At 40.0% G+C, this 24,601-nt stretch overlaps 2 protein-coding genes across 3 annotated transcripts; both read left to right on the forward strand.

Annotated features, from left to right (window-relative positions):
• The first annotated feature begins 783 nt into the window (after positions 1–783).
• Positions 784–17,970, forward strand: MAT1A (methionine adenosyltransferase 1A). Its single transcript, XM_069019225.1, has 9 exons — positions 784–1,241; positions 7,914–7,991; positions 8,494–8,616; positions 10,316–10,428; positions 12,011–12,154; positions 12,824–13,042; positions 15,949–16,131; positions 16,622–16,755; positions 17,209–17,970. Exons 1-9 carry the CDS (start codon positions 1,148–1,150, stop codon positions 17,309–17,311), a joined length of 1,191 nt encoding a protein of 396 aa, XP_068875326.1. The 5' UTR covers positions 784–1,147; the 3' UTR covers positions 17,312–17,970.
• Positions 17,971–19,763: 1,793 nt separating this feature from the next.
• On the forward strand, positions 19,764–24,225 carry LOC138112337 (uncharacterized). 2 transcript variants are annotated; one of them, XM_069019230.1, is made up of 8 exons: positions 19,775–19,837; positions 19,977–20,140; positions 20,525–20,635; positions 20,946–21,025; positions 21,427–21,541; positions 21,982–22,088; positions 22,322–22,436; positions 23,274–24,225. In XM_069019230.1, exons 3-8 carry the CDS (start codon positions 20,572–20,574, stop codon positions 23,459–23,461), a joined length of 669 nt encoding a protein of 222 aa, XP_068875331.1. In that variant the 5' UTR covers positions 19,775–19,837; positions 19,977–20,140; positions 20,525–20,571; the 3' UTR covers positions 23,462–24,225. The 2 variants fall into 2 exon arrangements, with proteins under 2 accessions (XP_068875330.1, XP_068875331.1); XM_069019229.1 differs by lacking the exon at positions 19,977–20,140 and having other exon boundaries at positions 19,764–19,837.
• Positions 24,226–24,601: the final 376 nt, after the last annotated feature.

Genomic DNA, 24,601 nt, shown 5'->3' on the forward strand with positions numbered 1-24,601 from the left:
ATGGTGCAGTAGTGGTGGGCATTTTGTGGATCTGTCCCATGGGTACGTTTACTTGGTTTTTTATATACTGACTTAAAGACACAAATACCCACAAAATGCCCTCTGCCTTCATACCTGGCATGCCATCAGCATATTCCAGACATGAGCCATCTGACTAGAAGAAATTTTCTGCAGCAGAACTGATCACTAAGTACTCAGATGTGGCAATTATTATATTTCTAAGGGTTCTGGAATATAATATGAGAATATGATACAAAAATATAATTGAAATGGACCTGAATTAGTAGAAGAAAGGACAGGGGAAAAGAAAAGCAAAGGCTGAGGGGTGAGCTCTGTGTAGCAGACTGTGAAGCAGCCGTGATGCTAGATCTTATCAGATGTTTCGTCTCTCAAAAGTGCATGAAAAATAAATGAAAATGAAGAAAAAAACTCACCAGGGAACTCTACTTCTTTAGAGATGAAAAAGTAAAAGGAAAATATGGTTATATGATGCATATGCATCATATATACAATCATATATATGCAGCATATATATGCATCATATATATATGATGCAAACTTCTTCCAGTGTTTCCTTAGGAAAGACATGCGTTTACACATTTTGTATCTATCCCTGTAAAACCACAACACACAGCTGGAAGTACACCATAGATCCGAGAATTAGGGGAGGGACAAAGAGAAAAGCAGCTGACCTGAGCTGTCACTAGCACTCCTGCTTTACTTCGTGCTCAGTGGAGCTGCTAAGATAACCAATCTTGCACAGGTTGGATCCAGAATGTTTCCAAGAACTGAGTTAATTAGTGAAGTATACTAAAGTTAACTAACTCCCCTGCCAAGAAATGGGCTCTTCCATTTTCCTCACATGATTATCTGGGCACTTTCACTTTTCCATATATAGGAGCAGCTCAGGGACTGACAGATCAGGCTAGGTAGGGATACAGACTCCAGGCACATGCATACTCTTTGCTTGCAGGCACGGATGCGAGCACATGCTGCTTTCACACACTGAAATTCAAGTTAGCCGAAGAGATAATAAGTGAAGACAGCAGTAGTCCTGCTGCTAAAGAGCCTTCTTAAACAGAGGGCACCAAAGGTAGAGCTCTTCAACCACTGTTTATAATAATCCACCAGGAAAAGCATCACAACCATGAATGGGCCGGTGGATGGTTTATGTGATTACACGCTGGATGATGAAGGCGCTTTCATGTTCACCTCGGAGTCTGTGGGAGAAGGACATCCAGGTAAGAAGGCAGCTCTGGTAAAAGTGTAAAAAGTATAATATTTTCATTTGAGGTGTTTTAAAAGCCTAAAGAAGCATTCACCTGCTGTTAGTCTTACTAGAGAAATTATTTGTAACAAGGTGCTTTTTCTACTTTATTTCTACTGGACTTTGTCCATACAGGCTATAAAACTTCTGTAACTAGAGTTACAAGAGTAACTCAACAAGAGTTCATGTGCTTTTGCAGGGTTTGTGTCCAACTGAGGAAGGCAGTGAGGTTTATGGTTGCTGCTCCTTCTTTTTCATCTTAATTTCTTTCAGTATTCCTGTGGAGACACTATCTCTGACAGACTCAAGTTTCACATATGGATAAGAATGCATAGCTTGCTTCTCAAGTTCCATATCTTTATGGGCCTTGTGAAACTGTCCTGCACATATAGAGTGCTCTAAGACTGTCACCCATGACAGGAATATCCCTAAGTAGCCTGTTTCAGAGCCTTTTTTTAGTGGTCCCAGCAGCTGTAGATGGCAAAGGCACCGGGTTACCCCTACCTCCCATCCCTTTCCATCATCTGATGCAATATATGGAATTGCTGAAGCAAATAGTGGACAGTTATTTGCTAAACTTTATGTATGGTCAGCAGAGATTAGTTCAATGTTATTGAAAACAAATATCCATCTACCATAAACATATACCTTATGTCAACAGCAACTGTTCCCTCAAATGAGGCCAGGGGACAATGGGCTGTTTGATGTCCTGAAAAGTGTATTTGTTTTAGAAGCCGATTTGGTGGCCTGCACTTTTTGCTGTAATAAGGCTTTTCAGGTCTGTATTCATGTTATGTGAGTAAATCATAAATGGGTGGAATGATTTTATAGCAGAGGATAAAAACGTCAGCAGTGAGATCTTCTACAGTTCCAATGCTCTTCTATATTAACTTATTAGTGCAGATCAAATCCATGGCTGATGCAATTGAGTACATCTCCATCAATGTGAGGGCAACTACATCAGGTTAAACCAGTTGGGGTTCTTTCTGATGTAACACAGTCAGAAAATAACTGGTTTTGTTCTTGGAACATGTGTCCTGTGATGAATTTATATATAATTACACCCAGTGTCTGTAGTGCTACGTAGTTTCATGGGAAAAATAACATAATAACAGTGTGGTAATTTTATGTGGATGATGTTGTTTCCAAAGAAAACTGGTCACAATTTATGCTACTCTAATCATTATTTTTTAATCATCTTGGGGCAATAATAGGGAAGTCTCAGAGCAGAGAGAGTTCAACTGAGTCCCCAGATTTAACTTTGTCTCTTGGTTTCTTTTCTGTACCAGTTCTCTCTTTATCCTGTTTCTTGTTTTAGAATTTGGCCAATTTTTTAGTTCTTATTCACATTCCCTTCTTTATTTCCAAACCCCCTAGTGGCCCTCAGTAGCTTTCTTTTAAGCCCCATGAATATTTTTCTCCTGTGCTGAAATACTAGGCAGGCCCTTAAGAAACACAGTTACCGCTTGGATGTATCTGCAGCTTCTCTTGCCTGGCAGAGGTTGCTGCGTGTCTGGGTACTCTGAGATGCTAAGTACCAGCCTGGGAGGTTTATTTCAGAGTGAGTGGAAAACTGAAATTTACCTGGATGTTTTCAAGGCTGTGGTGCTTATACTTTCTTAAACAGCCTAGATCTTAACAAAGGGTACTGAAAACTTAAATGCCTATGGCAAAGGGAAGATAGAGATTTTCCAGATCAAAGGAGGACAGGCTGGCAGTAAGAAACTCTGGGTTGTCCTCCAAATTTTTGTTCCTGAGCAAGAGCAATGGATCTTAATCATCTCAGTGATAGCTCTGGCTCCTGACAGCAAATTGGTCACTCCTACATCCTGGCTAAACTCCCTTTTCCCCTCTGTGGTTTTGCACAAGAGGTGTAGACATGCCATTAGGATTTTATCACCCAGGAAAATCTTGGCTATTTCTTAAAATGGGGGCCAGTGCCTGAGGCTGTAGTTGGGCTTCTGATGTTATCTGTAGCAATAGAATTTTATTGTGAGTTTTGATTTCCTCTGTTTATACAAAATGGATAATTTGCTTGTTCTTGATTATTTCTCTTCCGTATGTGATACTATAATTTTGCTAGAGGGCATTATGTGAAGTAAAGATCCTGAACCAGATCTTTGTCTGGTGGAAATTTGAATTGTTCTGATTATATTAGCTGAGTATTGAATGCTTTAATGGAGACCTTCTTAATGCACAAAGCAGGAGAAATTATATGCTTATTTATTTGAGTGTACTGAGAACTGCCTTATATCTGTGCAATGCCTAGAGCTGGGTGTCACTGAGAAGACCAGATTCCATAGAAGCAAGTAATAGCTGTCAATAATTAACACACAGGTATTACCTATGCTCCCCAAAGACATTATAGCAGACTGTTTATGCCATCTTCTTACTCCAGATTCTTCAAAATCCCTTGGGCATAACATTTGGGAATTCCTTTCAGGTCTTTAATCATTTAGTCATTTAGTGGTGTAAATTCCAAACTCTCTGAAGACTTCCACATGACTTCTTCCTTTCAATGTGCTAATAAAAGCACACAGACAGTAGCACGAAAAAGAGAACCTTTTTTTTCTTGGTAGCTGCTCCATTTTCCTTAGTCCAGTAGTTTCTGTCATGCTGCACAGGTTTCATGGTGCTTTGAAATGCATCATGTGTTTCTCTGCCCCACAGTGTCTTACAGATGTCAAACCACCAAGGAGTAATTCCTTCCCTTGTCTGGTGTGGCTTCAGGTGGAATTGGCTGCAAACTGACTGCCATTCAGATTTCCAGAAAGTGTCAAGGAATCTCTTTAAAAATATAGGAACAAACATCTTCTAAAAGCACCCTCATATTTTCAACCATATAGAAAGCATATGTTTATCTTGTAGATATTCACAGGGAGAAAAAATCACGAGAGAAAAAAAAACAAACCAGAAAATGCAGATCTGTCCAGCAAGCTGATGCTTGTGTGTCGTATATCTAAGATTATATAGACTAAATGATATGCATAATACTTCAGTAAACTGTGCATTGAACAAGGAGAACAGATGTACAAGACATCTGAACACTGCTGATTTTGCAGCACCACTGCAGTTATTAACTAGAGCTCCTCAAGAGTTCTTTTAAATAGGAAGAATGTACAGCACAATTCAGCTATTTGAAGTCTTTCCAGTGAAACTCGTTAGAAAGCTTATTTTTTGATGAATGCTTATGATAGGTATCTGCATTTCTTCCCTGTTTTAATTTTTTTTTACCAGAAAACTGAGAATTACTCAGTTTCTCATATTTTGAATTAAAAAAATCACAGTCTCGTCTAATTTTTTTCTGTTGATATAAATAATATATAATTAAAAATACTGAATTTAATTTTGATAATCACAGTTTTTGAAAAAAACCAACCTTGCCATTTCAAATGTTCAATGTTTATTACATTTACTACACCATCAAAACCAGAAGTGTGGCTGTACCTCTTTGTTGTACTTTGTGGAGCTTTTTCAAATTAAATTTTCAGTTTTTACTGCTGTTCATATTTTTTTCTGTGTGTGGTGAGACTGTGAAAATGAATTCCTGTGAAGGCTCTGAGAACTTTTGCTAGGCTCTTACATACTCTAGATTCACATAAAAAACTTAGGTCTAACTATCTGGAAAACTGTGAAGCTTCTTCTAATTATTTGAGATCACTTTTGTTGTTGAACACCTCCTTTACTTCCCAGTGTTACAGCTGGGGTATTGAGTAGGGTTTATCATCAGCCTCCCTAGACTCATTTTATAGTTAGCAAGAGCTGTTTCCTGCCTACTTGGCATCTCTGCCATAAGGCTGGGCCTGTGGGATGATTGGATTTCATGAAAAGACTCATGGCTGTCTAATACTTTCCTGCTCAGTCATTTTAGATACCATTTTTGCAATTTTCATTCCATTGGTTAGTAATTCACTACATGAAGGTATGCATGATCTGAATTCTGACCTATCAAATGGGGTTTTTTTTAAGATTATAATGTCTCACCAGAGGTGTTCCATTATGCTTTCCCTATTTCCAAAAAAGAAGGGAAAATTAAAAGGAAGAAAATAATGGACAAACTTAACCTCTCACACTTAGCAGATAATAAGAGAAATGGGACAGTTGAGACGAGAAATTTAAATAACAGAATGAAGGGTGCACAAAGCCTGCTAAGCATTGCTAAAAATAGAATGCCTGGTTTTATTTTACACCAGAGACCTTTACTAATAGACATGCCTTTAATTTAATGCATTAATCAGCCAATCATCCAGCTGGATTTCTCTTTCCAGTCTTGATAGATATTTCTATCTGGATTTGGATCTAGTTGCACTAGAACTGCTGGTTGTTGCACCAACAATCAGATATGACATGAATTATCAAACTGATTTGCCTCAGACTATTTTAATGTATGCTCCAAGTATAGTAGATTAAATTATTTTAATCTATTGTTTTAATTTATTAGAGTCTCACATCGATTTTAAAGATCAGAAGGAATCCCCAAAACATAATCTGGTCTGACCTTCAGACATAGGTAATAATATTTCACGCAAGAATTCTTCAAACAAGCTAGTAAATGGCAGTTGAATTGCATTCATACCTTTTAAAAAGATAGTCAATTTTCATGTAGAAGTTTGAAGGGACAAGGAATCCTGTGTGCCTCTAGATGAATGATTTCCATGGTTCTCACCCTTTTCAGATTTTCCTTTTTGAATCTTTACCTGTCTCTTTTTAACTTTCATTTATCAACTGTAGTTACATTATTTCCCATCAGAAAAAAACCCCTTTACTCTCAGCACAGTATTTTTAGGTTCTTAGGGACTGCAATCATGGTGCCTATAGGGGTTTCCTCTGGTAAGTTGCCTTTCCTTCAACATTTCAGAACTAGATTGAGTTTGATTGATTTCATCCTGTAAGATAGACTTTTCTGATTTAGGGCATTTTTCTCACTCTGTCCTAAACCTTCCCACAGCTTCTTAACACCCTTCTTGAGTGTTTTGGAAAGAATGCATATAATATCCCTGTGTGTGCCATCCAGGGAACTTAGACATGTGGGGCAGTGGCATCTAATGCAGGTGAGACATGCTTCATGTGGAGCAAGGACAGCAATAAGGGTTGTTCATAGAAATTCTGGGCAGTGAAAAACAGACTACAAAACAGTCCCAGTCACTAGAGTTTGCTGCTGGGTATGGGACCTGCACTAAGAAATCCATTCTAACCCCAGCTGCTCTGTTGTCTCATCCAGGTAATCAAAAATTTCATGTTGCCCACCAGTATTTTTTGCATTTGTGCTTATTCCTTATAAAAATGAAAACTTTGAAGAGAGCAAGCAGAGATACATTTTAATCACTCCTGCCACCTTTGTACCCAAGTTTGTTAAACAAGGTTCAGTTGGACATCTAATTAAATTGCAAAAATGGTGTCTGATTCCTGTTTGGTAATAATTGTCCCAAATTTAGTAATCCATGTACAGTTCTTGCAAGGCTGAAAGTTCTGATGCAGCCTACATTTGCTAATTGTCTTTTGTGTTCATTCTTTTTGTGTTGAAGGGGGAGATGGAAGTGAATATGGGAGATAAGAGTGTCAGAATCACATTAGTTCTCCACTCTTTGATTTGTCCCTTTGATTAGCTAAATGTACACCTTCTTCATGAAAACAAGTGAGAATTTATTTTGACTTGAGCTTGAGTGTATTAAAAGTCTCTAATGGTAGACTCTTACAAAACATTGCTTTCCAACAGATTGTGTTGCACACGACAAGGCAGGAGATTAATTTATTTTGCCACACAGCTTATTGTGTCAAAATCTAAAAGCAGTACTAGACCATTTTCTTACAAACAATAAAATTAAATTATATAAGAAAATTTACCATTTTCATGTGGAAGACTTTGCTATGGGTGCTGCCATTTTTTGTCCATTAGATTAGCTAGACTATTTGATTAAGATTCAATATTTGTTTTAAAGATTAGAAAAGAAAGAAAGAGAAAGATAAAAGATTATTATGACAAACCTGAGCTGAAACCTTTGTATTTGGCATGTAACTAAATATTTACCTCAAGCAAACATCAGTTGGTAACCCCTTCTTGCTTCTGTGTGTGTACTCCCTGCACTGCCTTAGCTGGGTTGCAGGGATTATTAGGAGGTGACATTGCTGGATGGTAGGAATCAGTGACAAAAAGCAACCCAAAACCCAGCCCTCCACTGAGCTGTGCATCATCTCTATTAATCTAAGCACTTTCTCAGGCGTTACCACCAGTGTTAGTAAGGTACATTGTAACTTTCTGTTGGGGCGGTGGAAGTTGGTGGTGGAACATCACCATTCCATTAGAACACCACTGGTTTGCAGTGCTGGTGGTGCTAGAGAAGGAGAAGGCTGGGAGTAAAACCTCTTAACCTCCCAGGTTATTCTGTGCATTACACTCTTGTTTCACACCTAAGTGTAGAAAACTACAGGTAAAGTTGTAGTTAGTAAGTTCACACCAGTAAGTAATCTGTGTCTACTGAGTTTGCTGGAAAGATGTTTAATATGTCTTTCTATTTAGCTACCCTAGACATGCCAGTAATAAGCAATAAAAGAATTCCTTTCTGAAATACCTACTGAAAGTGATGCAAACAGTGCATGTTTTGTATTGAGTGCTGTGGTTTTGAATCATAGCTTTGATGTCTTGCAGATAAAATCTGTGATCAAATCAGTGATGCTGTACTAGACGCCCATCTCAAACAGGACCCAAATGCCAAGGTTGCTTGTGGTAAGTTGTTTGATTCTTTGCTTTAAGTCATCACACAGTCTCATTCTTTTTTTAGGGTGTTTGCAAAGACCTAGCTCATTTCAACGTCAAAAAATGGTGTAATAATTTCAGTCTTCAAGAGAAGGAGAGATGAGAAGAAACAGTAAAAGTTTTTGTAAAGACTGAAGCCTAAGCAGGCTGTAGAAGTGTAGAGACACTGATTTTGTGTGTGGACTGAATTGTCCTGGAAGAAACAGATTTGTATATCACTGAATCATGCTCAGTGTTTTGACTTTCCCATTTGTAAATTGGACACAGTTTTTTCCTTGCTTTCAGACAGATAGTGGATATGAAAAGAATTTGTTATAGATGGAATTGTAATGCTAAAAATATGGATAGAAAGAATTTACACTGTATAAACCCAATAGGTCTCTGAAAATCAGCATCATCACAAACACAGGTATTTGTCTTAGTGGGCTGCCTTATTCTGCTATTGTAATCCTGTTTTCATCTCTCTTTTCAGAGACAGTATGTAAGACAGGAATGGTGTTGCTCTGTGGGGAGATCACTTCTCGTGCTATTGTGGATTATCAGCGAGTTGTCCGAGATGCAATTAGACATATTGGCTATGATGATTCAGCGAAAGGTTGGTGGAAAAACTCATGAAATCATGGAAGAGCGAGCAATAGGCAACTGCAGAACAGGTCTGTCACCAGTCCCATACAGGGGCTTTAGCCAGCCTGATACAAACTGAATGTGCTGTGTGAAAGCTGCTTACATGGTGCTACATGATACACTTTCTGCCTTTACCCCAGTAAGTAAAAACCTTTTGTTAGTTAAAACTGAATTGGGAGTAGGCAGAGTATACTTTGAACTGTGGTATTAGGCTACAATAATTAACTTCAACTTGAACCATAGAACCTACCACTCCTCCAAACTTGCAGGAACTTGACTCTTGGTTTTTCATTGGTAAGCTGATTGTTGCATCTTGGTGCAAAAGAGGGAGAACAAACCTAGTTCATTTCATTGTACCTTTGTATTTTTGTACTGCAGTAGCATCTAGAGTTCCCAGGTGTAAAGGTGGTTGTCACTGCAGGGTGCTCTGTTAGCTGTGAATAACTCCTTTTACACTGAGCAGTGTGTGGTCCAGACCTAGGTTGTGAGATATGCAAATGATAAAAAAGACAAAATGCTCTGAGTACCAGACACATTTCACTTTCTAATTTGCATTTATCTGTTTATATAGTAGAAATATTCAAAGTATTCTGTTACAGTGAAGCTTATCTTTTAAGAGTTTTTCATTTACAAGTTGTTTACTGCAGTCTTTCAATTGCAATTGAATTTGCAGGAGATTGTGGTGGGAGAATATTACAGCAGGTCAGCTGCAGGTTGTCTCCACCATCATGCAACAGCAGTGCTTTCAGAAAACACAGGCAAATCTAGTAGGTCATAAATCTCTTTTCATCCAAACTGCCAACAATGATGAGGGGAGATTCAGTGATCCAGTAAAAAACAATTTCTAGAAGTTAAAATAAAACCTAAACCAAACAATTACATACAGAAATATAATTTTCTTCTCTATGTAGCCTACTGAAAAGAGGGTGAAGAGCATTCAAGTGGATCATATGCATATGGACATGTATATATGTTGTACTGGCTGAACATGAGTTTGGTCAGCAGCTGTCGGTAGCTACAGTTCTAGGAAAGGTTGGATTTGGAGAGAAGCAAGTTACTATTAATATACCTAGGAACAGGTGGGAAATTTTGCCATAATCTTCTATAAGTCCTTCAATTTCTTTTTAAAACCTTACTTCTGGTCTTTGAAAGTCATGTAAATTCCCATTTCCAGATTTGTTGTAAGACCTGAATCTGGTATTTTTCTGTTTGTGGTTCATGCAGAGTCCCATGAGATATTCAAGTACGGACATTGCTTTGCATGTATTACAAATAATGTATCAGAGAGCAGAGTCTTCAGTTGCTGAAAATCTCAGCTTCTGGGAATTTATGTAGAGAACTTTATTACTATTCATTTGGGAGAGGTTCATTATTTACCTTTTAGACTATTCTGCAGTTGACAATTCATAATCTGAATTGGATTGGCACAAGGAGCGAGTGCAAGAAAAAATAAGCAGTAACAAGCAGGAAAGGCAACACTATATATCCCATGCCACCCCAAAAAAAGGTTTCAAGGATGGTATTGACAAAAATTTTACTGAAAATAGCAGTTAGGTTTTGAGTTCTGAATGTGGTATCTTTCAGAATAAAAATTTTGTCCTATGGTTCCATGTTACTTTCCTTAATTGTGACAGAAAAAGCTAATCACTGCTATTCTTTTTTCCAAATAGGCTTTGACTACAAGACTTGTAATGTTTTAGTAGCACTGGAACAGCAGTCACCTGATATTGCCCAAGGTGTTCATCTACACAGGAATGAAGAGGATGTTGGTGCTGGAGATCAGGTAGACATAGCATCACATCTAAAACACCAAAGCTGTTTTAATGGAAAAAGTTCACTCCATCTTATTGCCCTATTTTGTATGTCAAAACCCACGTCAAAATAATTTCCACACTTCTCTTTACCCCAGAATAAAGCCCATAATTTTACTAAAACAGTTGGAGGTTCTTTGAGGGCAGACTTTTGCCTGGTGTTGCTTTAGTACCCAGGCAAATCAGGAGAGCTCTGGCAGTTTGTAGTAGCTGAGAAGGTTCCCTTTAGAACTTAGGAAAGGTTTTTTGCTTACATATTTCATGGTTTCATTGTGTAGCTTTAGGTTCATCAGACCATTCATCTTGCAGCCAGACTTGCTGTGTAACACGGAATAAACAAAGGATCTTTTCACATTCACAGAGCTGTTGAGATTTTGTACAGCAAAAAATTAGGTGATGTTTCATCTGCCCTCAGCATGAGTACAATAAATACCAGAATACTTTTAATTCTCACTTATTCCCAGAGGCAGCTCTTGTAATAGGTGTTCCATGTAATTAAGGCTGTCCAAACTGCATTTCTCTGAGCGAAAGAACACATGTAGACCTTTATGGTGTGTTCCCAAGAGAAAGATACGAACATAAAAACTCCATAATGTGATTGATGCTATATGAGTGAATTTAACATTTACTAGTTATCATTAAAAGTAATATCTAGTTTATAGCACTGCTGTTGAGAACTATAAGTGCAGATATCAGAGTCCAGGAGTCAAGCTAATATTTTTCAAAAAATCCCTTGAGGGCTAAATTAAAATGCTTTTCTGCTGTCAGGGGGGCATAATAATACATAAGATAAAAAGAGATCTGACTCTTTTTTGGCTCTTTGATGGCCTCACTTTCCATTTGATCAAAGCACCTTCCTGTCTTTTATTTCTTTTTTTTTTTTTTCCCCAAAACATACACTGGATGAGAAGAAAGAAAATGCTGCTAACTCTATTTAGCAAACAATAATCTGATGCAGGGAACATGAATGAATTATGAAAGTCATATATAACAGTATAAATACAAATATAATATATAACAGTAGAAGCTGTGACTCTAAGCATGTGGCATTGAAAAATTTGAGGCAGGTGCCTTAAACTGTTGAAGGGTATGTCCTTCATGGAGTGCTCACATCCCGTTCCACTGAAATTTCAGATGTGAGCTGCAGTGTAAGTGTGCCTATATTCATACATAAAAGCCTCTGGAACGTTTCCAGGCTAAAAAAAACATCTTTCTTATGACAGAATAGTCCTGAAATGTTTTCTCTGGCAGATTTTTTTTTTATTTTCTGTGGAAGAATCTCGTTTTTACATAGAAATGTCTTCATTTTTGTCCAGGTTTCCAGCTCAACATGTAAGCCTTCAGGCTAGTGAAAAAATTCTAGGAACGTGGTTTGTTTCTTATTACACTGTAACATGTTGGAGCCTGATCTGAGTTTTGGCTCCTTGCACTGTGATGTAGAACAGTAGAAAGTAAACCTAAGGATACTGCTGACTCTTTTCTTCAGATGAAATCTCATTACCTTTGGTTGTGGTGCCTTTAACAGTGATTGAAGTATGTTCTCTCCCCCTGCAGGGTTTGATGTTTGGTTATGCAACAGATGAGACAGAAGAATGCATGCCCCTAACAATTATTCTTGCTCATAAATTGAACGCCAGGTTAGCAGAGCTGAGGCGTAGCGGAGAACTCCCTTGGCTGAGGCCTGACTCTAAGACACAGGTAAATACTGCAAGGGATTGTCCTGAGAGTTGAAAACCAACACCTTTTCTTTCCAGAAATATTGAGTATTTTTGAAGATATCAGTTGATGTGTTTCAGCCTATCAGGATAACCTACGAGTAGCAGATAAAGCTTTTCCACTGCTTGTGACATGTCTCCTTGACTGTTGGAAAATGGTTAACTTGTATCAGAGCACTTCACCACCTGCCAGTGAAGAGACATTTAACCCTTCAGAACTAAGTAGCATGTGCACACTGGAAAAGTGACAGGGCATCCCAAGGATTTATTTGTATTTAGTGGTTCAGGCTGACATTTTCAAGATGCAATGAGAACATAAATTTCTGAGGCTTGGGAGTTTTGAAGGAAATCCCACCTGAAAGACATATTTTGGAGGATTTCATAGAGAATCAGGTTGCCCACATTGAGTTGTGTTTTTTCTATCTTTTTCTTTTTTTTTCTTTTTGTCTTTAGCATAGCAAAAATGCAGTGCAAAAATAAGCTTCATTTCTCATACCCTGGCATTAGTGCGAGCAGTGATCCCTCTAATGTCAGCACTGACATTTTGCTACAGTTTTGCTTTTGGAATAGCCTATGTGACATTTGATGAATACCAGGAATGGATTTTATAGCAACTTTGTTGTTTTCTCCCCGTTGTCCCTGTGTGCCTCAGGTGACGGTTCAGTACATGCAGAAGAACGGAGCGGTGATCCCTGTGCGTGTTCACACCATTGTGATCTCTGTGCAGCACGATGAGAGCATTTCTCTGGATAACATGCGCAGGACCCTGAAGGAACGTGTGATCCAAGTTGTTGTCCCTGCAAAATACTTGGATGACAGAACTGTCTATCACCTTCAGCCTAGTGGACGTTTTGTCATTGGAGGGCCTCAGGTTTGTGCTGTATTATTTTGGTGGTTTTGCGAGCTTGTCTTTCACTGTGTGTGTGTCTTCAATGCTCAGGTTTTGGCATCTCTGTCCCAGGGTGTAAGGAGCAAGCTGCCCAGTGGGAGATTTTTCCTGCAGCTGGATGTGGGAGAAGGGCCCAGGGTTTCATGTGTCCTATGCCAAACTAACCTTTGAGGGCATGGTGATATGGTACTTGTGTTGTGACCAGGCAGGCAAGTCTACATGCGATCTTCCATTGCATGTAGTGTGCAGCTCGATTCTGGGTTTCCTCAAACCCTCTGGGGACCAGCACTGAGTGAGACCTGCAGTCCTTTCTCATGGGAAGCACTTCTTACAGAGAGATGGACAAGAGAAGCTTCACTTCTCTGACAGTGAACCTGGTTTTCAGATCTGCATAACTCTCACTGTTCTGCCTGACACCAGTAAGAGCTGAAGGTGTTCATTGAACTGAAAGTCAGTCCCAGTCATCCTGCAGTCACAGAGGTCAGGCAGAACTTCCACTCTCTGTAGGATCAGCAGCTCTGAGATCTAGTTTTTGAAAACAAATTACCATTACCAATGTTCTAGTCTTCAGATACCTTCAGAACTATCACAACAAAATTTCAAAACTCCTTCCTGAAATTAGGTTCAATTTCACAACAAATCCAAGTAGACAGTGTTTTCCCTTTGTTTTTCAAATTCATTCACTTACTGGAATTTTCTAGAATTATATCTAAGGCACTCTGTCTTTTTTACATTAATGCCATGTAACAACTAGGAAGGTGTTGAGATCCATCATTATAATTAATGATTCTACAAGAAATGTATTTTTGTGCAGTTGAATGGGTTGTATCACCGTAATTTTGTGTATCATTGACATCCTAGACTACGCACAAAAGGAGAGTTCAACCTGAGCTGTAACTTAGCATGAATGAACCAAGGCAGCAATCATAGCACAAAAAAAGAAGGCAGGAAAATTTTTATGTGTGCAGTGAACTGCACCATTAAAACTGTAAATCTTTCAGAACTGCATCCATTTGAAAATGTACTATAGTTACACGTGATAAGCATCCAGGAATACCCTTTCTACTCTTGTGCTGGAGCTCTGTTGCATGTTTGCACACACAAACCGAGGCAAGTCACAGCATCCGTTTAAGCTTTTTAAACCTGGGCTAGGTTTACTCAGTATGGGCCAATCTGCCTGTGTCCATGACCTTCCAACTGCTCTCATCACTTGTGCAATTTACAATAGCAATGGGGCAACCAGAAAATAACTATTTCTCTTCTTGACTTTAACAGCTTTAGCTTTCTGCTTGTTTTTCAGAAGATTCTTACTCAGTTTTATTTTTAACAAAGCTAGCTACAGGAGGCTGTTTTACTTCCAACTCAGTTCATCTAAGGAAGATATGTGCATTTCACTTGGGATTTTCACCTTATGTTTTTGAATGTGGTGGGACCTTGAATTCTGGCTATGGCAAAATGAGTAGGTTTGCTGCTGTCATCATTTTCCTGCCAGCAATACCTGCTGGTGAGATGAGGACAGACATTACAGCTCATCACAATGATGGCTTCCATGTGCTTTATAAGTGCATTTGTATTTGTTCAGCACCTTTGAAACAAGGAGTGTTTCTCTTGCCTTTCACATGTCCATGTATTCCTCCTCCTCTCAGTTCTGCAGCCAAGTCATGGTGGCGCACAAGGTGTTCTCATTGCAACTGTCTGCACCATGAAAAATTAATGTTTGAGTCAAGCAGAAAAACCCAAGGACAGGTTCCTTTAAGACAGGTTCAGCTATTTAAAATTCAGATTTATGTCTCACTTCTTCCTTAGCAGAATGGAACAAACAGTGCCAAAGGTTTACTTCTGTGTATATGCACAGTCTTTCTAAGAAAAGCTTTGACTCTGCACTTTTGTTTGCCGTGCAAACATTCCAGCAGTTGAATTTTAGTGACATGATGTTCTGAGGCAAAGAATTTCAAATCTGCCTGCACAGGTGGCAGCTGAATTTAAAATTGGAACATGTTTCCATTCACACCAGAAAGCTTAAGGATTTAGTAAATTGCAGGGGTCAGACAATTAGTTCACTGCTGATCATCTAACCCCAATCAAATGAAAATATTAAGTATTTGTGAGGAGCAGTCAGGATAGCTGTAGACAACCAGAATGTTATCTGTACTTCCTTACCTAATATTTCAGAATATTCATCTATAAATATCTGTTCTGAGAAGGAAGTAATCCTTTCTCAATTACCTATAACTGCCTAGTACTCCATACCTGTTGTGTACCCTTTAAATTAGACTATAAATATTTTGGGGTTGGAAATGTGGTTTTTAGTACATACATGACACTCTCTGATACTGCACTGGAAGTGCTGGGTGCCAGTGTCCATGTAACGATGTGTAAGGTACCACTGACATACCTTTGACTGTAAATAAAGAATCTACTATTTAATATTCACGCAATTTGTGATTTTGACTAAAAGATATGAAAGCCTGGGTTGGGTTTTTTTTCATATTTTAAACAGTGTGAAATCTCTCAATGGTTCTTATATGGCACATAGCATTTTAGCAATATTCTGTAATTGGTTTGGATATTTAGTAGGTCCTTTCTAAACCAAAGTTTCCATATTGCCAGGGATTTTTTTTTTAAACAGGCAGTGCATGCTCTAGCTATGGGGGTGTAAACCTGTTCCCTTGATTGACCAGAGAAATTTGTGCATGGCTTGTGTTGAGAATCTGGCTTTAAAGAACAATTACAGCCACTGTTGTACCTTGGTGAGACAAGTTCATTCCTTCAGCTACCCCTGTGTGGTGAACTTACCTGTTGCTGCAGTCTTCTGAAGGAATGCACAGCCTTGTTTGAGACTGATGATAAAATGGATGTGTAATGGACAACTTCTGTCACTGGGTCAGGGTGATGCTGGTGTCACTGGGAGGAAGATCATCGTCGACACCTACGGTGGCTGGGGAGCGCACGGCGGCGGGGCCTTCTCTGGCAAAGACTACACCAAGGTGGACAGGTCGGCCGCGTACGCAGCCCGCTGGGTGGCCAAGTCTCTGGTGAAGGCTGGGCTCTGTCGCCGTGTTCTGGTTCAGGTATGGCTTGCTAAGGGTGTTGCTTTTCTCAAAAAGATTTTCCTTTTTCGGATTTTCCTCAACTACCCATCATACGAAACACTGCAGTAGAAGTGGTCTCGGTGATGGTTTTTTGAAGAAAGGAAGACTTGATGTGCTTGGTTCAAGACCCCTGTAATGTCACTAATAGTCTGTTGGCTTCCTGAAACAGGAACTTTTCATTTAGCTTTCATTTTATTGGCCATTTTTCTGGACATTTTGCCCTCAACCCTCTGACACTTACTGTCATGGAAATGAGCATGGGGTGACTGAGCATGGGGTGACTGGGTAAATGCAGAGGCCTCAGCATTTTCAAAGTTTTCTCTTCTTTTTTCTACAAATACAGATTGTGCAAATATGAGAAGTGAAGGAGAGCCTTTAGTATTCATAAGATGTTTCATAAATGAATGCTTTCTTCTGCTGCAACTGGTGCTGTGTTTGTTAGCTGACTAAAGTGCCTTTTTCCCCACAGGTTTCTTATGCCATTGGGGTTGCTCATCCACTGTCTATTTCACTGTTCACTTATGGAACTTCCCAAAAAACAGAGAAAGAGCTGCTGGACATTGTGCACAAAAACTTTGATCTTCGGCCTGGAGTCATTGTCAGGTAAAGAAACACACAGAAAGGAAAATATCCCAGTAGTCACATCCAAGAAATTATTTCTTGCAAAATCTTCAGCTGTTACTGAAGGTTTGGCTTTCTATAGTGCATGGAAGTCAAATAAAACAACTTTTGTATTCCAAGACCTTTAAGTTACTTTACTCTGAGAAAAAGGTATCTTTTGGTTTACAAAAGGAATTGAAGGTTATTTCATTTTTCCATGGCAATTAGTAATTCTCAGTAATAAGGCCTTTTCCTATAGCCCTAAAGTACATTAAAGACATTTAAGTAGTCTTGTCACTTTGTCTCCATTGAACATGTTCATTGGTATGCTTGCATCTCCAGAAAATGCATGCTTGTCTAAGGGTGTGGGATGGATGCAACATCAGGATTTTAAGAGTAGTTATCATGAAGTATCATAATATGAAAATTTTTTGCTTCTTTTCATTATACACACAGGGATTTGGATCTGAAAAAGCCCATTTACCAGAAGACGGCATGTTATGGTCACTTTGGAAGAGAGGAATTCTCATGGGAAGTGCCTAAAAAACTCATGTTTTGACATTAATGACATCACCTTCTAAAAACAGAAAGGAAGACCACTAATGACGAGGATGCTTCTGAAAATCAAATTTGACAGCTTTATATTCAACATAAGGAATTTTAGATTTTGAATGGAAAGAAAGAAAAGATTATTTTCTTGGAAATTGATTTTTTTTTAACCCTCAGTGTCTTTCATTATCTAAGATATAATGGACAGAGTCTGTTTTTTTAATCAGCATAAGACAACGAAATACAGTTTACTTTTAACTGCTGCTCTCTTGGTTCTTTCGATATAGACGAAGTGTGACTCAGGTACTCAAACCAATAGCTGAACCTCAAACCTTTGATGGGCAAAGGTGAAGACGACTTTCCCAGCTCTGACTAAGGATCAGCAGATCTGTTGCTTCTAATTAGACAATGGGAAATTCTGGGGTCCAATTTCCTTACTGGAGTTAGCATTGCATACAGCTGGGGGCTGCTTTGATGGGAGGTGGCTGAATATCACATAAATGTATCTTGGCCTCTTTTATAAAATATGTTAACATATATGTAATATTTAAATCACCTTCACTGCATATGTGCTGTTACTGTCGTGTTTCAATTACTTGCATTTTTGAAACATAAGTGCTCTCCTATGAAACAACAATCTTAGAATAAAAAGCTTTTTCCTACCATGTATGTAAATGTGTCTTTTTTTCCATGTTTTTTTAAATTTTGCTGTATGATGGTCCATCTCAATTCAGCTGCTTCTACTCTTGTAGTAATTTAGTTTACCAAAATAATTGATTTTTGTTAGATTTTGGAATTGTTATATGAATTTCCCTGTTAATACATGTATGATCACTTTTTAGTCCTCGTGATTAATGGGAACTCAGTGAAAAAGTATTAGATTTTTATTTGTAACTCTTAGGTTTGTGCTATACAGTATTTTTTCATTATTTTTGCCCTCCAACGTCAGGTTTATTGCATGGCTTTCTGTGTTGGATAGAATTTGGGAATAAAATATAGCTCAGAGAAATAAGTGCAAAACTTCACCAAATGCACACAACACGAGGTTACATCTGGCCCAGTGCCTTCCCCCCGGAGAGCTGGCCCTGGCTCAGAAAGTGTGCCCAGCTGTGGAACGGGGCTGTGCCAGCACCCGGCTCCAGGGGTGGGACCAGCATCCCGTTATTCCTGCTGGAGCCAGCACCCGCCTCTCCTCCGCACAGCTCGGGCCGCTGCTGCGGGCGGGCGGGACAAGGACCTCTCTGTCTGTGCCCATGTGCTGGATTGTCCCAGACAGTGGCAACCCACTCTTTCCAAATGCCTGTGGGTTAGGAACAGGTTTGTTTAAATTCGGAGGGTGTGAGACCACGTTTATCTTCTGTGATCAGTTTTGTTTGTCAGGCAACAACTTAATCCTGCAATGCAAGGGTTGCCTGTGTATGGCCCCCAAGAGGGACTTGATGCTTTGTGGGTTAGCCAGCATTCTGATAAATCTACGCTGGAGAAGTGCTGCCACCCCGTGTTTAACTCCTAAATAAATGTCTTCGTACAGTGCCTCCCGAATAGATGTGGTGGTGGAAAGAGAGTGCCTGTGATGAACGTTAAAGGAAAAGCTGCCATTTATTCCTTTCAAGTGTGTCATAAACACAATTTCTATCTAGTCAAGCCAGAGGTCTCTCCACTTAATCTCCAATTAATCATGCTAATGCGCTCTATGTTCTGTGTAAATTGAGATAAACAGGTTTATGGGTAGCTCCTGATCTCCCAAGAAGTTACCACGTTAATCAGTGGGCCTCACTGGGTACCCACCTGGGTACATTTTGGTTGGAAAATATCTTCAAGAGCACCTCCATCTTAAAGAATGAGTTGGCAAAGATTTCCCATTTTCCTAGCAGCATATTGCTTATCTTCCAAGGAATATGAAATATGTGTGTGTCAGCATCAGAAATGTAAACTGTTTGGAGCCAGGTCCTACTGGTCTGCCTAGAAACACTAACCTTGACCTTTGTTATTAAAGACTTGTTTTGCAAATGGTCTTTTACCGCTCAGTAATGTATACAAAGGCATTTTGCTAATAATAAGGAAGTCATTCATGCTGACACAGAAGTGTTTTGTGGAAGCATTACAGTCCTACACATACCTATTTGTCAAGATGTCCCTGACAAAGCACGAGAAGACATTTCTTTGTCAATGCCCTGGGTGCCTTTCTTTTGGCTTAACTTCTTCAGGAGCTCTAGTTCATAGTGTATTACAATCCAACCAGCAGAAGCAAGTGAATGAAAAACAAATAACAAGAAACCAGAGAAGGAGCCTTATAAATAAATGTGTTTCGTAACATAACATGAAAGCAGAAAGTCCATGTCTCAACAAACAGAAACACCTGCAGACAAAAGGAACAGTTCAGCTCAGGTGGTGACAATAACAACTGTATTAACCATTAAACCATTAAAGGTTTGTTGGAGAGGAGGGGTGTGTGTGTGTGTTTCCAGCTGGTTGGTGGGCAGGGGAGGCTGGCCCGAGGCTTGGCATTGTCTGGAGATGTGTGACAGTCTTTCAGGTGAAAGGCTGTGGCTCTGAACCCTGCATAGGGGTCAGACACACCCCTAGCATGTTAGCTAGATAATTGGATTAATCTACTAGCAAATGTGCAGGGTAGAAATGGCTGAACTTTTGTGGCAATTTTTCTACCTATTCAGCTCTTCCCATAAATGGATTTAAGCACATGAGCTTCATGGCTCCATTAAAAAGAAAAGATGAAAGTAGCTAAACTCTGGATGCTACAGGATACAGACCATATCCCCTTGGTTCAAATCAGTCAGCATTTGATATTCTGAGTTTTCTCTTGGAGCACGACATACAGGTTAAGGCATTATTATATATTCTTTATGAAAGTAGATACATGTGTGTGTGAGAGAGAGACAAGCACAGACAGATGGGAAGGTGGCAAGACAGCATGCAGGAATGTGCACACACTAAACATGTTTACAGTAAACCAGTTAATCTGACAATTTCCTGGTGGAGCTGGCAGCAGCAGAGCCAGTCTGCCTCAGTGCCCTAACGAGAACGTGCCCTTGCCCTCCCTGGAACTATTCTGGCAAGCTCTCCTTGGGCTTCCCAGAAAGTGGGGCAATGTGTGCCTCCCCCTAATCCCAGTCACAGCACTGCTGTGGAGTGAGGCACTCTAAACAACCAGTGACCCACAGGCATGCAGCTCTGTGCCTGACTGCAGTGCTTTTGCTCTCAGGCACCACAAGCAACAAGCAATTAGCCCTTGGTCTCCTGCAGAAAGAAATGTTCAGCTCCTGCCTGCCCTGGAAAACACTGTTTGTTCTAAGTTTAGCAGTTCTTCTTGCAGGTAAGATATTCTTGAATATGACTGACAATTATTTAAATAGGGTTGTCTTAGAGAAATGAAGGGCCTGCTTGGGAACCCAGCCCCGAGTGGCCCCAAATAGGTGCTCAGATTGCTGTTTCAAATCAATCAATATTTGTACAGATTATTCACATTTGAGCCCTGATCACCTCAGGTATACAATCTACTACTAGGACTGCAGGATAGAAGCACAGTTCCTTTAAACATGTGCTATTTCATGGTATTTGGGGTTTGTTCATGTGTCAGGAGGGACTATGACCTAGCTAAGTTCCTGCTTCTGCTTCTCTTCTAGATTTTACTGAAAACAGAGCTTTTGCCAGCCTAAGTGAATGCAAAACTGCAACCATAGATGATGTGAACGAGAGTCTTGAGGTAAGAGGTTGGCTGACCCAGGGTCTGTTCTGCACCCACCCCCCGTGCCCCATCTGCCTGCACTGGCTGGGCAAGCACAACTTGTGTATTGCTTTGGCCATGTACAAAGTACATGCTGGGGAGGAGAGCCACACGCAAGAGCAGAACAACATTAGTGTCACCTGACTTACCACAGCTTTGCTACTGCTAGTCTAAAAACTGTCCTTGTAGATATATTTTCTGGTTTTGCTGTGCTCCAGGTATATAAAGGGGCTTGAACATAAGCAGTATAGCTAGATAATAACAATAGCTGCCTAAGAATACATGAGCTTCTTTATTTATGGATGTTCACAGATAGATTAGTTCTAAGGCTCCAATGTCTTTCCTTTTCAACTTAGACTTTTTCTCCCCTCACTCCATAGAAATATTCAAAATGCTTGCCTGAAATGATTGCCAAGGGTGAAAAAGCTTCAATCAATTCCCTGGTGTGGACACTGCAAGAAGCACTTGATCTGCTGCGCCCTGTTCAAGAGCAATGTGAGGCCCCTCCTGAACCAACTCTCACCTTTGCTGGGTGTTGGACAAAGCGGCAGTTGGAGAAGCACTAAGGAAATTTTTTCTACCTACAGAGTGAACCAAGTGTCTGCATTTCTTTGGGGGTGGGAGAGGAGTGGCATAAGATAAAAGGCATCTCAGTAATAGAAAGCACTCGGTTAGCAGGGACTGGGGAGGCACAGCAGCACGAACAGGAGAGTCCTGCTGTCCCTGCAGCCCAGGCACCAGTGCTGAGCAGCAGCACAGGCAACAAAATGGGAGAAAAAGATTTTAAACAAGCAAAAATGCTTGCTTAGATGAAGCCAGCTAGTGGAGAGGGGTTAATGACTTTGCTTGGGAAGGGGAGACTTTTATACCCACTTTCACTCTAATCCATCGTTTTCTTGCTCTCTTTCTTTTTTCTTTTTTTACCCACCCAAAAGTTTGCAAGCAGCTACCTCCGTGCCCACGCCCAGTGGCCCCAAGAAACGGGGGACTGGTGTGTGTGACCATTGACAATGCTCAGTACTGTAAACCCATGTGCAACAAGGTAACATTCCTGCCTTACTGCTGCTATATTGCTGCAGCTATTCCTTAAATTACAACCCCTTACTGGGTAAAGCCTAACTTTGTTTGCTATAAGTTTTTTATATCCCTCAGGGCTGGGAGAGGTTGTACTGTTTGTATTTACCTGCCCTGGCTGAATGTTTCTTCCCCTTGAAGTTACCATGACGTACCCTAAGACAATGTTTGTTTATTTTCTCCCCACCATTGCTTCCCAAGGGTTATGACTTCCAGTTCCTCAGAAGCAGCAGGCTGTATGAAGTGTGTGGCAATGCCACTGGGTTTTCCTGGACCACACAACTTGTCGGGGGAAAGGCACTGGCTGTTTGCAGCCGTGAGTACTTCTCAGACATATCTGTTCGTGAGGACGTGGGGCTCCCTCTCTTTTGTTCAAAAAAATAGGAGGAAAGAAAAGTTCCTCTTTTCTTGACATGTGTGACAACTTTGTTATGTGTGACACTGTGAGAGCCAGTGCTGGGCTGGCAAACTGATGAGTAAGAACACACATTAGCTTTAATACTCTCATGAAGGCCTGAGCACTGCTGTTTCATCTTGGGGTACCAAATATGATATGTATGCAAATGTTTGTGGGAAGATGTTTTAAAAAACCAGTACATTGGTATCACCTTGAAACAAACCCTGTCCTTCACAAGTGTTGTGTGACCCACTAGACAGAGAGCAGTAGGACATAAAACTGTTTATCTTGCAACAATATTTGAAGAATCTCTGCAAAATTGGCCAACACCTGCATGCACATATAATAAAGCCCAGCAGCTGGCCCCCAGCCAGCAATGCTGCCACCTTCATGTAGCCCATGGACTGTAAGACTGCTCCCATTGTATCCATTGCTCAATCTGTGACCCAAAGCAGGCTGTATGACTGTTGTTACTGCCTTAATTTAAAAACAATTGTGCATATAGATACACAGAAGGGCCACCTTACCTCTGCTATGCTTAATGGAAAATATTTTACTGTTGACAGTGCCTAGTTGCTAGATCAGTTGTTTTCCAAGGCTTACCAAAAGCAAGCAATCATCTCGGCACTTTTATTCCAAGCTGGAGACTTTAGTCTAGAAAATGGGAATGCTGGCACTTGTTTAAAGATCCGGACAAAGATAAGGTAAATAAGTTAACTGCTTTATTTATTTTTTGTTGTCTCTGATCTTTTCCAGCCTCTGAGACGGGCATCAGTGGAGCTAAATCTGCCTATTTCCCCAGCAACAGCACGTGTGTGCACACACTTGCCTTCCCTGGAGCTCAGGCAGAGCAGCTGAACATCTTTCTCAAAGAGCTTGCAGAGCAAGGCATCGACGGCTCCAGCCGGGATGAGGGGGCTGATTGCATCATCTGTGGCTACTAGCACCAAACAGCCTGGGCACAGCCCAGCCAGCTGACTGCAGCTGGACAACAGAAGCAGAGCAGTGAAATCATTGCTAACATGTGTAAACACACAGCTTTTATTTATTCAAAGGACAGGAGATCATTATCATGACCTTAGCTTTGGGGTACTGATATATGGGCTAAATCTTATCACACATCTCATGGCAGAAGGGTTTCAAAGAAAGAAGATCACTTTTATAGCTTAAATTTGTCTTGCTGGAATTAAATAAGAACTAAAGTTTTAATGGATGCCTTCCTATTGGCTTAACTTCTTCAGGATCTCTGAAGATAGTGATAACACTAATTGTTATCAGAAATTGTCCCATGGCAGGGGTCATCTCTACTGAGAAAGGACCATATTTCTACTTGCTTGTACAGTTGCCAGTTAATCCCTGTTGTTGCTCTGATGACCATTAAAGCCATGTAAGTTACAACAATTCCTGGCTGTAGGGGTATAATTTATTCACTTGCTTGCTTGACTGGGGCTTAGCACAGCAACAGAGAACCTGTCCATTGTCCACCTGGCACTAAGTGAAAGTGAAGATCAAAGACAGCTTAGCCCTGGTGATCCAGTTTATTTGTGGAGCTGTAGCTATCAAACAATAAGCATGTGAATTATTATGAAATATAAACAAGAAACTTAGTTACTGCTTGCTTGGTTTTCAGTGGAATCTGTGCTTGGGGTAATATTTTAATTTTCTTCTGTTGAGCAAACAGTGAAGCTGTAGATCTGAAGACAGACAATTCATCTCTTTGTGTTTCCTTTCCCTTTTTTACCTTTTCCCTATTTCTGCAGGGCTCTCAGGCACAGACTGCATAGTTTTGTGGCATGATGTATAATTGACCTTTGCATTATTAATCAGATAAATTATTCAAATATATATATTTACATACTTATATTTCAGGTTCAGAATCCAGTCATTGCAAGTAAAAACCCCCATAAATAACCCCAGTTGCTTTAGGCCCAGAAGCAGACAGTCATATGACAATGAGGGGAACAGACAATTACACCAGAAAAGGGATGAGTTGGCTGCCTTGCCTCCTTATTAACCACGTGGCAATAACTTAAGTCATTGTGTTGGAGACAAAAATGCTGTGGTCTTAAAGAAAAACACTGAGT

This window comes from Aphelocoma coerulescens, chromosome 6 (assembly GCF_041296385.1).
Source record: "Aphelocoma coerulescens isolate FSJ_1873_10779 chromosome 6, UR_Acoe_1.0, whole genome shotgun sequence".
NCBI classification, from domain to species: Eukaryota; Metazoa; Chordata; class Aves; order Passeriformes; family Corvidae; genus Aphelocoma; species Aphelocoma coerulescens.